The 13,857-nt window shown below is 50.4% G+C and overlaps 2 protein-coding genes across 2 annotated transcripts in view; both read left to right on the top strand.

Moving 5' to 3' along the window:
* LOC308510680 (histone H1.3-like) overlaps nt 1–13,857 on the top strand; it is a gene marked incomplete at both ends in the record, with an annotated part of 269,863 nt that overhangs the window by 80,906 nt on the left and 175,100 nt on the right. The window lies entirely within an intron of this gene.
* BTN1A1 (butyrophilin subfamily 1 member A1) lies at nt 2,317–8,075 on the top strand (the record flags this gene model as incomplete). Its single annotated transcript, XM_081080450.1, has 7 exons — nt 2,317–2,395; nt 2,593–2,940; nt 4,014–4,295; nt 5,108–5,257; nt 5,706–5,726; nt 5,820–5,846; nt 6,261–8,075. 7 exons carry the CDS (start codon nt 2,317–2,319, stop codon nt 6,926–6,928), a joined length of 1,575 nt encoding a protein of 524 aa, XP_080936576.1. The 3' UTR covers nt 6,929–8,075.

Here is a 13,857-nt window from a genome sequence, read left to right as displayed (position 1 = left end):
CACGTGCAAAAGAGACAAGCCCAGGAGCGGGAGCCACAGCATTCCCTCTGGGCAGCCCTCCAGTTCCTGCAAAGCCGGCAGCTGCCAACTGGGGAGACAGCACTACCTTCAGGCCACCGAGGGTGTTGTGGGTTGAAACAACCACATCTCCACCCAGATTCTGCCAGTGTGCAGGTGGGCCATGGGAGGGAAGGGAGTAGAGGCTGAGAGGAAGGAAGCAGGAGATCACACATACTACAGCACTTTTTTGACCTGATTAAGGTGCCTGAGGTCACGAGGAGATGCATAAGGATTTTTTAGCACAAGGTGATAGGATCAGGTTTGCATTGGGGAAGTCACTCTCCTGGCAGTCTGCTGGGTCAGTTGGGGCAGTTGTGTCTTTTGTTGGTTTTAATTAGAGTTCCAATTAAAAGGCCAAGAACAAATTGGGATAGTGAAGGGTGTTTGCCACAAACGTCATAGAGTTGACAGCTTCAATTTATAAAAAAGACTCATATAGCACTAGATTGATAAGAAATTGCACCAGAATCTGTCTAGAAAAAAAAAAGGGCAATTGGCCTGAAAAGCTCAATTCCAGAATATGTTAAAAGGTTGATGTGAAAAATGGCCAGCCTCACAGTTATATAAGTGTACAGCAGGATAACAGCTGCATCCATCCCACTGGCCCATCAGTGATGAGGATTAACTGGCCCCACTCCCTGTCCCCACAGGGCCCATGAGGTTAGGTGAGGATGTCCCCGATGGGGAGATAGGCTCAGCATTTCAGGAAGGAGCTTTGGCCATATGCTCATACCCTTTGACCCAATGACTATATTTCTGGGAATTTACCAGAAAGTGTATCAGGAAGTTATCAGAGATGTGCACAAAGACATTTCGTGTGTAAAGTGCACTGTTTATAATTGGCCCAAACCCAAGGTGTCCTGTGATCTTGGGAATTATATGAATCTACAACGTGATAATATGTAGTTTTTAACAGTGTTTCAAAGTATGCAAGAGCCTCATCAATTCTTCTTCTTCTTCTTCTTCTTCTTTTTTTTTTTTTTTTGATGTACATGAGCATAAAATAAAGGCTGGGAGGAAATATGCCAAAATACGAATACAAGCTATCATTAGTTGGTGACATTATGGTTGATTTCTACTTAAAGAAATTTTTTTCCCTGTATTTAAATTTTTTTTCTATAACAAGAAGTTTACCTGAAATAAGGAATTGCAGGCCTCAAGAACTGCTTTCAGGGAGGCGTTGCTTTCTGGGGCCCTGAAAACTGAATCACACAGAGGCATTCCCAGCCTACCTTTAATTTTCCAACCCACATAAATAATAGTAGAATAACAGGGTACATTCTTCTAAGTCCCTACTCTATGCGAAGTACTTTCCATGCTTAATCTCATTTAACCCCCCCAACACCTCCCTGGAAAAGATCACTATTAACAATACTCCCAGCTGAGAGGAAGAGACCTGAGGCCAGGAGAGGTGAGGTAGCTGGCCCCGGGTCTCACCTCTCATGCTGGTGTTCTCTTGACCCCCTTCCTTGTTTGCTGTGTCCTCTTGGGTTTAGTCCAGCCCATCAATGTACATCCTGATCTCTGAGCTTCAGCCCACAAACCCACAGACCCTCCCCTGGGGGAAGACTTTTGTTTTCCAAAGTAAATATGAGGGGCCTGGGCGGGCTTTCCGGAGAGCACTTCCCCCTTCCTTCTCCTGCTGGCTTTAACTTTGCCCCTGGCGCCACAAGCAGCCTTTTCACTTGATGGCAGTGGCTTGTTGGTGCCTTTTCCTCCATCTGAGGTCAGTATCTGTGATTCCTCTCAGCCCGAGAGCCGCAGCCAGGAGGGGTTTCCGCTCCCTCCGGACCCTTCCTCCGGAATCCCAGACCCTCGGCTCTGCAAGCGCTGAGCTCTCCTCCGCTCCCCCTTCCTGTTCCACCTCCTCCCAGCCTTTCCCTCTGTCCTCCTCCACTCCAGTCCCCTGCACTCCCCCTGTGCCCCACCCCTTTATCTTTACTACCATCTCTAAAAGCAAACACCGAATTCCTGCATTTGACAGAAGAACTGTTCTGGGGCAAGCTTTCCAAGGTGTGTTCATTGACGTGCATCGCACCGCTGGGCTCATCTCCTAAGTCTCCGTGGGTTTTGGGGGAGCAGTCAGGGTGATGGGTGGGCGGCGCGGACTGGAAGCCTGCGCTGCGGGGCAGGAGGGAGGAGGCACTCGAGTGGGAGCGAGCTGTTGGGAGGCTGGGGACAACAGCGGCCCAAGTCCCCGCCTGCCCCTTGCTCTCCCAGGCTGAAGCTCCTGACGGACTCCAGCGGGGGACAGAGATGGCCGTCCGCCCAGAGCCCTGCGTCCCCGCGTGTGTGCTCACGCTCCTGCTCCTGCAGCTGCCCGGGCTGGATTCTGGTGGGTCTTCCCCTCTCTGCCTGGCCCGCAGGGCACAGATTTCTCCGTCAGTGCGGACAATGCCATTAGGCTCCCCCTAGCGACACCCCCGGGTCGGGAAATCGGGGAGCGGTGGGAGAGGCTCCTCCGGGGGAGCCGGGTGTGCTCCGCCCTCGGCTCTGGCTCTCCGCCCCGCCTGACCCTCCCGGTCTCGGCAGCTCACTTGGCGGTGATCGGGCCCCCGGAGCCCATCCTGGCCGTGGTGGGAGAGGCCGCGGAGCTGCCCTGCCGCCTGTCGCCGACCGCGAGCGCAGCGCACATGGAGCTGCGCTGGTGCCGGGAGACACTGTCGCCCGCGGTGCTGGTTCACCGAGACGGGCGCACGCAGGACGCCGAGCAGATGGCCGGGTACCGCGGCAGGGTCACGCTGCTGCAGGACGACATCGCGCAGGGCCGCGTGGCGCTGAGGATCCGCGGGGTCCGGGCCTCGGACGACGGGGAGTACAGGTGCCTCTTCAGGCACAACGACAGCTACGGAGAGGCCAGCATGCGCCTGAAGGTGGCGGGTGAGACACCGGGGTGACTTTCTCCGCGACGCCCGAGGGGACACATCTTTCTAGGAATCTCTTTCTTTGGAAAGCGGCAGATCAGGCCTCAGACAATCTATGAGGGTTTGGCAACTCTAGAAGCATTATGCACTTGTAAGGTATTATTACTGTACCTCGGGCTGCTATAAATTGTAACGATACACAAATATATAGCCTTTCATGTATATATTCAAATAAAGTTTAAAAAGTACCTGGGTGAAATCTGGGTCCCTACCTTGCAACAGGGACCCTGCCTGAGGCAACATCACGTACAAAACCCTAGAGATTTAATAGCATGAAACTGTCATTGTACCTTTAATAGGTGATAGACACCTTGGAGAATGCCCCTGGTGGTAGTCCTTTTCGTGAAAAGAACACACATTCTCACATATATTCACAAACTTGGAGTATGGGTTTAAACCAATGGCTGTGGGCCTCTGTTTTAAGGACTCTTCTGCAGCATGGTGTTTTCTGTGGAATTGTAAGAAAATAAATAAGTTAAACAAACAGGCAAAGCACATGCTGATTTATGTTAGGGCATAATCGTGTGAGGGAAGATGTCACAGGTAAAGGAAACTTAAATTGTCAGCTATGATCTCAGTGCAAAGGACCCCAAACCCCCTTCTCCTCAAGAATACTCCCTCTCTGTTCATCCTGAAATACCCAACCCTAGTTGCCCTCCTCCCCAAAGCCTTCCCATAATACTTCCAACCACAGAGCTCCCTCCCATCTCTGCAGCTCCCAGCCTAGACATTGACCCGCCACTAGCCATTGGTCTTGATGTTCCTGATCACTGGACCAGCACCCTATGTCTGCCCCTCAAACTCCTGGCTACATTTCAAACACTAAATCCCAATATGGCATCTCTCTCTGATAAGGTTATGGAATTCTTTTTATTTACACCTCAGTTTCCCTGTGTTATGAAAAATGGAGATCAGTCCCCGTCGTTACCACTCCCTTTGTGCCTCTTTCTCAAACTCTGTAGCTCTATGGTTATAAGCCTCCCCGAAGGGTGTCCACCTAAGAAGTAAGACCAGCTTCTCTCTCTACAGCTCTGGGCTCGGATCCTCACGTCCACATAGATGTTCAAGAGAGTGGGGAGACCCGGCTGGAGTGCACCTCCGTGGGATGGTACCCAGAGCCCCAGGTGCAGTGGAGAGCTCCCGGGGGAGAGACGTTCCCATCCGTGTCTGAGTCCAGGAATCTTGATGACAAAGGCCTGTTTGCTGTGGCGGCTTCCGTGGTCATCAGGGATACCTCTGTGAAGAATGTGTCCTGTTGTATCCAGAATACCCTTCTTAGCCAGGAGAAGGCAGTAGCGGTTTCCATACCAGGTGAGTGGGACCAAGGCTGGGTTCCTACGTGGCACAGCTTCAGGACCATCATTGAGGACCCCTGCCCAGCTTGACCTTTGGCAAAGTTGTCTACTTTCCCCACCTAAACTCCTGCCCACGGACTTGAGGGAGCCCACAAACTTCACCGAAAGAGTAAAGACTCTGAAGCCATAAACTAAATAGACCTCATAGAAATTCCAGCTCTCCCATCTTAGGAGATGTATCTTAGAGAAGCTTTGTCCCTGGGCCGTTCCTCATCCAGAGATGGTCAAACAAGAAGACTAGGCTAGTTCTCCGATTCAGTGCTTGCCCCATTCTTCCTCCCCACCCCATGCTAGAGCTCTGTCTAGGTTTCCAGGGGCCTCAGGAAAGCAAACTGCCTTAGGATTCCCCAAACGCCATTTCTGATCCAGGCAGGAACTATTCCTTATTATTTGGTCACTGCACCCCATTCTGTGGCACATAGAGGTAACATTTCCCCTTCCTTATTTAATTACCTCATCCCTTGACTACTACCCTGCATTGATTGTTAAGGAGGAATTTCCATAATAACGTGAATTGGTCCATTGTTGTCAGTATTTCACAGGTTCTGTCCCCACATGACTCTTGTTCCTTTTCATTCCTCTCTTTCTCTGCTCTCTCCTATGTAAGATGACATTTTTCTGAAAAGCTGAGTGGTGCTGGAGGGTCTATCTTGGCCATGGGATGAGGGGAGAGGTCCAGGTCATCCCCTCTTCTGAGCCCCTTTGGAAGAAAAGCTGGACTGGCTCAAAGTTTCTGAACAAATGTCCTTCTGGGGGATTATGTTTTAGCTCCCTTCTTCCCAAAGCTGACTCCCTGGATGGTGGTTGTGGCTGTCATCTTGATGGTCCTAGGAATTCTCACCATTGGGTCCATATTCTTCACCTGGAGGCTATACAAGGAAAGATCCAGCTACAGGAAGAGTGAATTCAGTTCTACAGGTAAGTCACAGAATCCCAGGCTACTTGTCAGAAGTGCTTCCAAGTGAGGTGGTCCAAGTCCTTTAGGATGACTGCCAATGGAAGATATTTGACTCTAGAATTCAGAAAGTCAGAGGAGATTAAAAGGCTCCTGAAATCACTGATACCCGATACGGTGGACAGGGGATTGGGTGCAGGAGTCAGCCAATTCGAACAGGCATTAGACCCAATGTTTGCTCACTACTCACCCTGAGACTCTATCCTCACTTTTAACTCAATTTCCCAGTAGAAACATCCTGCAGATTCCTTAGAAAACGAAACAGAATCCTTGTTTTTCAGTATTGGTGATGATTCAGAAATCAGGAATCACGATTTGACAGTAACTCCTTTGTGTGTTTCTCACACCACTTGTGTCCCCTCCCTCATTCCCACTACAGAAAGTCATTAGGCATGTCTGCTTTTTTTCCAGAGAAACTCCTGGAACAGCTCAGTAAGTTCTATCTTCTTGTCATTATTTCACCCACAAGGTTTTCTCCCCCGTGTTATAAAACCTGCCAATGACTGTCTTTCTCTTTCGTTGCAGACTGGAAAAAGGCTACTCTGCATGCAGGTCAGCAGCTCTGAACTTCTCACAGGCTCTGAGGCTCTGTCCCCCAGGGATTCAAAGTCCTATGATACTCGGAAATAAAAACACACTAACACATTTCAGTGATGCGGATAGAGAGGGGAAAGATGATGGCAAATGGCCTCAACTCTTCCTGGAGGCAAAAAGAGGGCCCTTGGGAGGTGGATAGGAGACTATGCAGCCTCTGACAGGGTCCCTTTAGGCCCTGGGGACAGTCAGCTCATACATCTCCCTGTGGCTGCTAATGGACGAGGGGGATAGACAGCTGAGCCTGCCAACCAGCTCTGCTCCAAGGAGGCCTGTCAGCTCCTACACCGGTGCCTTGCCTCTTTGGAGAAGGAAGGACGGGCCCTGTAACCTCTGATGTCGTGCTCACACTCACTTTCCCTCTATCTCTAGTTGATGTGACTCTGGACCCAGACACCGCCCACCCTCACCTCTTCCTGTATGAGGATTTCAAATCTGTCCGGCTGGAAGATTCACGTCAGAAACTGCCTGAGAAACCAGAGAGATTTGACTCCTGGCCTTGCGTGTTGGGTCGGGAGGCCTTCACCTCGGGGACACATTACTGGGAGGTGGAGGTGGGAGACAGGACCGACTGGGCAGTTGGGGTGTGTAGGGAGGACGTGGTAAAGAAAGGGTTTGACCCCATGACTCCCGAGAATGGGTTCTGGGCTGTGGAGCTGTATGGAAATGGGTACTGGGCCCTCACCCCCCTGCGAACCCCTCTCCCACTGGCAGGACCCCCCCGCCGGGTTGGAATTTTCCTGGACTATGAATCAGGGGACATCTCCTTCTACAACATGACTGACGGCTCCCATATCTATACTTTCCCCAGCGCCTCTTTCTCTGGCCCCCTCCGGCCCTTCTTCTGCCTGTGGTCCTGTGGTAAAAAGCCCCTGACCATCTGCCGGATCACTGACGGGCTTGAGGGAGTCACTGTAGCTGCTGATGTCAAGGCCCCTTCTAAGGAGATCCCACTGTCCCCCCTGGGAGAGGACACAGCCTCTGGGGACACCCTCCATTCTAAACTAATCCCCACCCAACCCAGCCAAGGGCCACCTTAAGGAACCTCCCAGCTCAGTTCTTTCCCTTCACTCTGCCCCGCCTCTACACCACCCCAAGGCTGCAGCTGTCAGCTTCAACAGCCCCCCTTTCTTCCTGTGGGTCAGGGATCAATTTGTCCTGGGAAGGTTGTGTTGCTGCTGCTACAGAGTGTGAGGTGTAGGACCTAATCTGTTTCTGGCCCAGTATTCAGGGGGCAGGGAGGTGACTCTTCAACTGCTCTGGTCTCCTATCCCTTGAGGCCAAATCCTATAGGGAGGGACTTGGAAGGAACCAGAAGGGACATCTCAGGGATGCAGACAGGTTAGGTTGGCATGTGATTATGACCAAAACACCCTGGTGTCCAGAATAGGGTATGTGAGGAACAGGTTTTAGGCAAGCACAAACCCCAAAGTGTTCTGGGAATGGAAGGTCAGTTGGAGGAGACATCATGATGGAGGAAAGTGAGGTGACCCAGGCAAGGATGAACGCTGACCTGTCCCTAGCGTTTTAGGGCCTGTATCGCACGTTTAGCAAATAAATCATGTCCTACAGGGCTGAGGAAGCTAGCCCTACTTCTGTGGGATCTGAGCTACTGGCAGTAGGGAGTGAGATGAAATGCGTAGGCCTAGGAGTCACACAGAAGGCGTGACAGCAGGGCACGGCCTAGACGAAGCTCAAAGTCCTGTGCAGGGCCGTGCTGCAGGCCCTCCTCTCTCTGCACCACTTGTTGCTCCTTTCCCGGGGTTGTTCCACCCTCATTCTGTGGACTCCACAAGCTCCCTGTTCTCTTTCTCCTCATGAGCTAGACTCTCCCCACATCAGAAGCATTTCTAGGAATGCCTCAGTGATACCACCACTTCCTCGGCTCCTGTCTCAGCCTCACACCCCCTCAGCCTTCATCCCAGCATCCTGTTTAACCCCCTCAAATGCACCTCCAATTACCTGGCCCCCACCCCCTCCCCAGGCAGCCTTCCTGTAATGTGCTCCTCTTCTGGTTCCTTCAATGCTCCATCTGTGTTTGCATTTTCCTGTATTCCTGTGGCTTCTCTTGCCAACGGACTGCAAATTTATCCAGCCTCACACCTCCCATTTCCATTGTATTTCTCCAGTTTTCGGGAGAGATGTCGCCCATGGTCTTACCCTAATAAATAAGTCTGTCTGATTGCTAAAAGTAGCACCTTCAGCTTCCTTCCTTTACTTCAACCAAAGGAACCAAAACACAGAGAAAAGAAACCGGCATGGGGATGCTGCTGGCCAACCAGGGCGGTTCTGTTTACCCGAGACTCCTCCCAGGGCCTGACGGGAAATGTTTAATGGTAATACCTCATGATTGGAAAACAAACAAAAAATGTGGGTGATCTTTGACAACACTGTTCCAAAGGGGAGGCCCTGGGTTCCCACTCAGTGGCCCTGGTAGTTCAGGGAGATGCCCACTTTCCCCTGAGTGGCCCCAAGCCAGAATAAGGAACGTCCTGTCACAGAGGCTGTGACCTGAATGCAATTCAACCAGCTCTGCTGCCCAGAGGGACAGAATGTGAGTCTCCAGTACCTCCCTTCCTCACCCCTGCCTCAAGTACTCTCCCACACTGTCCACCCCATGCCACCCACTCCACACTATACTCCTGGGAGAAGAAATCACGTATCCCTGCTTTAAAAGCATTCATTTGCATTCAGATTGTACTTTAGGGTCAAAGAAATTCAAAGTCTGACTTGTGTAAAGTGCCCTGGGAACCTCAGGAAGTTGCTTGGCCAGTTTACTGTGTGATGTGTATCCTGAAATGTGTGTGTGGACCCTCGCCCAGAATAGATGTGGCTGCCACAGGATTGCCGCTGAGAGCAGAGGGAACATGGTCATGTCACAGGTTCTAACCAGCTCTGTGACTCCCCTCCCCTTTCCTTTTCCCCATGATCTTCAAGGAAAATGGCTACCAGGTACAGGTGGTAGCTTCTTAGGAAACATCTGCGTCCTTCCTTGTCCCAGTTCCAGCCTCTGTGCACGAGGCCCCATGAGGAAGAACTTATCTGATGAGGCTGGAGGCTCCCTTTCCAGCTGGCATCAGCTACCAGCACCTGCAGGAAATTATCTTGGTAATTCTGGCTTTATTCCCGAATCTTCTGGAATGCTGCCTTGCCAAACGCTTTGCCAAAACCTGTCTTAGTCACCTGAGGCGACATCGGTGATACTGAGATTCCAGTAGCCCCAGAAAGTCTTCTCCCCCACCAATGCCAGTAATAGGCTGAACTATCAACAAGCAAATCTGAGCCACTCGAATTCACCCCAGAGGACTGGCTGGCCCCGAGGAACAAGGATGCCATGAACACTTTGGAGCACTGCCACTCAGCTGGTCCTGGGCCAGCTTGTCAGAGCACAAAACCCTGAGCCCCAGCCCAGACCTCCAGAAGACAAAACTGCATTTTAACTGCAACCCGGGTGATTCATGTGCACCCTGGAGTTTGACTGCAGATGAACGTCTGCTTCCAGATGTACGCATACTTGGAGCAGAACACTCAGCTGTGGGGCCAAAAACACTTTAAGAGACATGCCCCCAGACCGTGAGCAGTGTGCGAAATGCATTTTGGGGACAAGTGTGTATAGTTACAGTAGGTAAGACTAAAGTACAGATAGGTGTGATGGCTCCAATCACCTGTTGGTGAGGGGGAAGGCTGGGATTTGACCCCAGGCTGTATTTCCTCTGGCCTGAGACAGTTCATCCTCTGGCTGAGGTAAACTCTGCACAATGGACTAGAAAGCAGCTTATCTCAAGGAATTTGTGGGCACATGTGGGGACAGAGCCAGGAGTGCAGTTTCCAGGCTCTTGGCCTCACGTGGAAAGGTGCTGGCTCGGGTAGTAAATGGCCATCAACTGTGATTGGCTGGCCATCAGCTGTGGCTAGGTGGCCGTCAGCTGTAACCAATGAGCCACTGGCCACTAACATAACTGCTGTGGCTACACTACCAGAAAATGGGGGCTAGCAAGAAGATGGGGGCTGAGCTGGCAAGAGCGGATTGCAGGTAGCACGGCGGAGTGCGGATTGTGGATTGCAGAGTAGTGGACGTCAGGTTGCGGATCGTGCGGCTCCTGCTTCCTGTGTCTCCAGCCCAGCCGCCAGCAAGAATATAGTGGTATGACCCCCCTATCTATGGCTCCATGGGTGTTCCTTTTTGGCCTCACCATATCCTGCGTTCTTATGTGAGGAACGGGACAAGAGACCCCCCCTGACACCCCGCACGACAGCACACTCACCCCCTTTCCTCCTCTAGGCCTAACTCATGTTTTAGCTACAGTGTTCCTTATTCAAATGTGTGTGTGTGTGTGTGTGTGTGTGTGTGTGTGTGTGTGTGTGTGTGTCTTCATGTAGCTCAGACTCCTCACGATATTTCTCTCCTTATTGTTTGGCACATTCATTCGTGGTAGACCAATTTCATGAATGAAGAGGTTAAAAAAAAGTACCGTACCTCTTGGTCAAGGAATCTTCTCATGAAACTTCCATTTCTTCACATGTTCTGGCCTTTCAATTATGTAGATTCGTTCTTTGGTTTTATCCCGTGATGACATTGGGTGTGGCTGGATCTATGGCACCATGAAAGTTTATGGGCATCCTTGAGATACACATTTGTCTCCACAAAATGCTGATGTGCCACCTCCTCCCATGCACCCAGGCCGATGATTGGATTTTAATTCTCTACAGATTGTTTGCATCTTACCTCCCAGGTTGGTAGGGCTCCAGCATCACAAGCCAGTGGTGGTGGTGATCCCAGGCTCTCCGCAGTGACTCACCTCCAGACACCCCAGTGTGGGGGCAGGCACACTCAGCATGAGGGACACCCACTGTGAACCTCTGCTCCTTGTTTAACAAATGTTGGGCCCCAGCCCTGGACCACGGAGGCCTGGACACTTATTCAAATGCTCATCCTTAAAAGATATAGTCAGCCTTTCTCTAAAGCCGAGCTCGAAACAATGTTCTCAAACCTGGGTACACCTGCAGGTAGAGATACCGATAACTAATACAACTGCCAGGTGGAAAGCCCAGATGTTCCAATTCAAGTGGCCTGGGGGGGAGGGGACAGCTGTATTTACAAACCTCCCCAGGGGGGAACCACTGCACTGGAACATTCCTAGAGGCATCCTCCAGACCCTTCACATGTCACTTCCTGCTGACATGACAGCGCTTTCTCTATTAAGAGTCACAAGGTTATTGTACTTTAAGCCAGTGGTTGTCAAACTTGAGCACAGCTCGAAATCACAGTGAGGGCTTGTTACACACAGATTGCTGGACTCTGTCCCCCAAATGTCCAGCGGGGCTGGTCTGCACGAGACTGATCGTTTGCATCCGACTGGTTCCTGGGGATGGGGATTTGATGCTTAATGTAAGGGATTAAGCATTGTATTTCATCAACTGACATCACATGAAACTGGAAGGTGCCTAAGAAAGCAGTTTCTGGGTTGACAGAGGGAAAACGATTTGTCTAAACTCCTCCAGGCAGTTAACTGACCAGTTCTGGTTGTGTGGGAATCTCGAACTCAGTCAGGTTCCCTCACATCCCGTCACTGATATTCGGACCCCAGGATCCTGACTGCTAACATGTGGAAACAAAACCCCAAGTAGGTCACACCTGACCTTCAGGTGCGTTTGCAGAAGCTGCTGTGGTGGAGGCCTGGTGTCAAGCTACACCTGTGCCATGTTTGGTAGCCACAAAAAGTACTCACCTTCTTTGCTTTTTAAACTGTTAATTGCAGTACAACCTCCATACAGAAAAGGCCACCAAGCCTCAGTGTACAGCCGGATAAACTCAGAACAAGAAGCAAGACACCCTACCCCTTTACCCGGGTCCCCAGCTAATTGCCCGCGGGGAGGTTCGCAGCCAAAAGGAAGGAGGGAGGAGTCGGTGACACCTGGGGCCAGGTCCCCAGCCCTGCCTGGCACAGCCTGACATCTCCCTGGAGGGAATGCCAAATCAAGCGAGGCAATTCCAGCAACATGGTTGCCTTCATTGTAACTAGAATTTCATGGAGTGGAGACAGGGTGCTGTGTTCCCAGTCAGGTCCCCAGTCCCCCACCCGCACCTTGGGGCGGCACCGCCTCCACGCAGCTGGAACCATACAGCTGGAACCGATTCTGCGTGCACGTTGTGAACTGAAAGGGGCTGTGGAATAATTCAGTGACCGACAGGGACCTCACGGGCACCGCAAACCCCTAACGGGCAGGTCATGGTGGGTCGTCAGGCCCCAGGCTCATAACTTTTTAGTCAAAGGTTATCTGGGCCTTAAGCAAGCCCCGTCCACTGTCCTTGTACATCAAGGTTCACAGACCCTTCAAATACCAGAAGCCATCCTCTGTTTCAGGCCCCGCGTAACCACTCTCAAGGGAGCACATGGTCTTGTTAACTGTCCTGCACCTTGCTTTCTCCCACCTTCCCGCAATCATCCTTCCCTTCCTTCCCTTCCTTCCCTCATTCCAAGTGCACAAAAGGTACTGCCAAACAGTCATTCCCGGGAGCATCTGAGACCTTGCTGGTGGGCAGTGTCGTGAGTTTGGCTCAAATAAACTCTTATGAAAACTCCCTACAAGTGTGGATGTTCTTAGGTCGGCGCTCCTGCGGCTCCCGCGACTCCGGTCCCTACCGCGTTTCCACCCCAGGTCGGCTCCCGGGCCTCTAGCCCAGTGATAGTTTCGCCTTTTAAGAAGATTACCACGCCTTAAAAAAGAAAGAAAAAAAAAATTGAAGTGTTTAGGTAGATACACAAATAAATTCTCATCAGGAGTTCTCGTCGGCGCGGAGTCAGGATGGCCGAGCGGTCCAAGGCGCTGCGTTCAGGTCGCAGTCTCCCCTGGAGGCGTGGGTTCGAATCCCACTCCTGACAAACAGTTTTTGACTTGTTTCCCGCGTTCCCAACAGGGAAGAAGGTTGAAATTCTAGTCATTTTAATCTCATTTCCTTTAGTCGCCTGTCCCTCTCTCTCCTTCACATTCAAGGAGTTGAATATTATGAATGTGACTCCTCGGTGATTATTACTGATGTCCACAGGGCCCCTCTTTTATTTTATTCATTTATAGATTCCTTTTTAGTTCCCTTTCTTGAATCTCGTTTCCCATCTCCCACTCCCATAAGAAATCACTAGAAAGGTCATCCTTTTTTTTCTGTTTTTATAGAACATGTATTTTTGTGGTTTTCACTTACATAAATGACAGTCATATATCTCATTCTAGTTTTACTGTTTTGAGATTTATCTATGTTGCTCTGTGCCATCAAGACCATCCATATCTAGACCAATTGCTTTTACTTGCTGCATAAGAGATCAGCAGTGTATGTCCATCTACTCACATAGAATGACTCCCAGATTGGGTCCAACTCTTTGCACCACAAAGAAGGTGTCGTCTTTGAACATGTTCCTACATACTCCATTCTGAAGCTGTGTAAGATTTTCCTTGAGATATAGCAAGATCAAATTGCAGGATGTGAGGGTCTGACAGTTTACAAATTTTGCAGTGCAGAACAGGACCCAGGAAGAGGGTGACTTAGACACACACACGTTCATGTTTATTGACATCTCCAGAAATAGCCCTCAAATTCAAGTTTTCTGACGTCCAGCCTGCTTATCTTGAGCACTAATAACTACAGTTACAAATATTAACATGCAATGTTCCTGGTTTTGAACTCAAAACTTGGGTAGTGAATATTATTCTTACATAATTTATTGCAAAGCTCCAAGTAATCAAAAACCTACGATGACTGGAATTTCCGCCCTTCCATTTCTGTTTTAAAAAGAAATCCAATCTGATACCAGGTTACAAAGACAGAAAAGAGGGTGAATCTGTTTTTATGAACAATCAGAATTGTCCTGCTCTCGCTCTCTCCCTGAAATTCCTTAAACTCAGAAAGATTCATACATACATTGAAAGAAAAGTGAATTGGTATACCTTAGAAAAGGTTGTCATAGAGAAGACT

The sequence above is a fragment of the Rhinolophus hipposideros genome (genome assembly GCF_964194185.1).
Source record: "Rhinolophus hipposideros genome assembly, chromosome: 19".
NCBI lineage: Eukaryota > Metazoa > Chordata > Mammalia > Chiroptera > Rhinolophidae > Rhinolophus > Rhinolophus hipposideros.
Note: the sequence above shows the minus strand (reverse complement) of the source record. Positions and strands in the feature narration are given on the sequence as shown.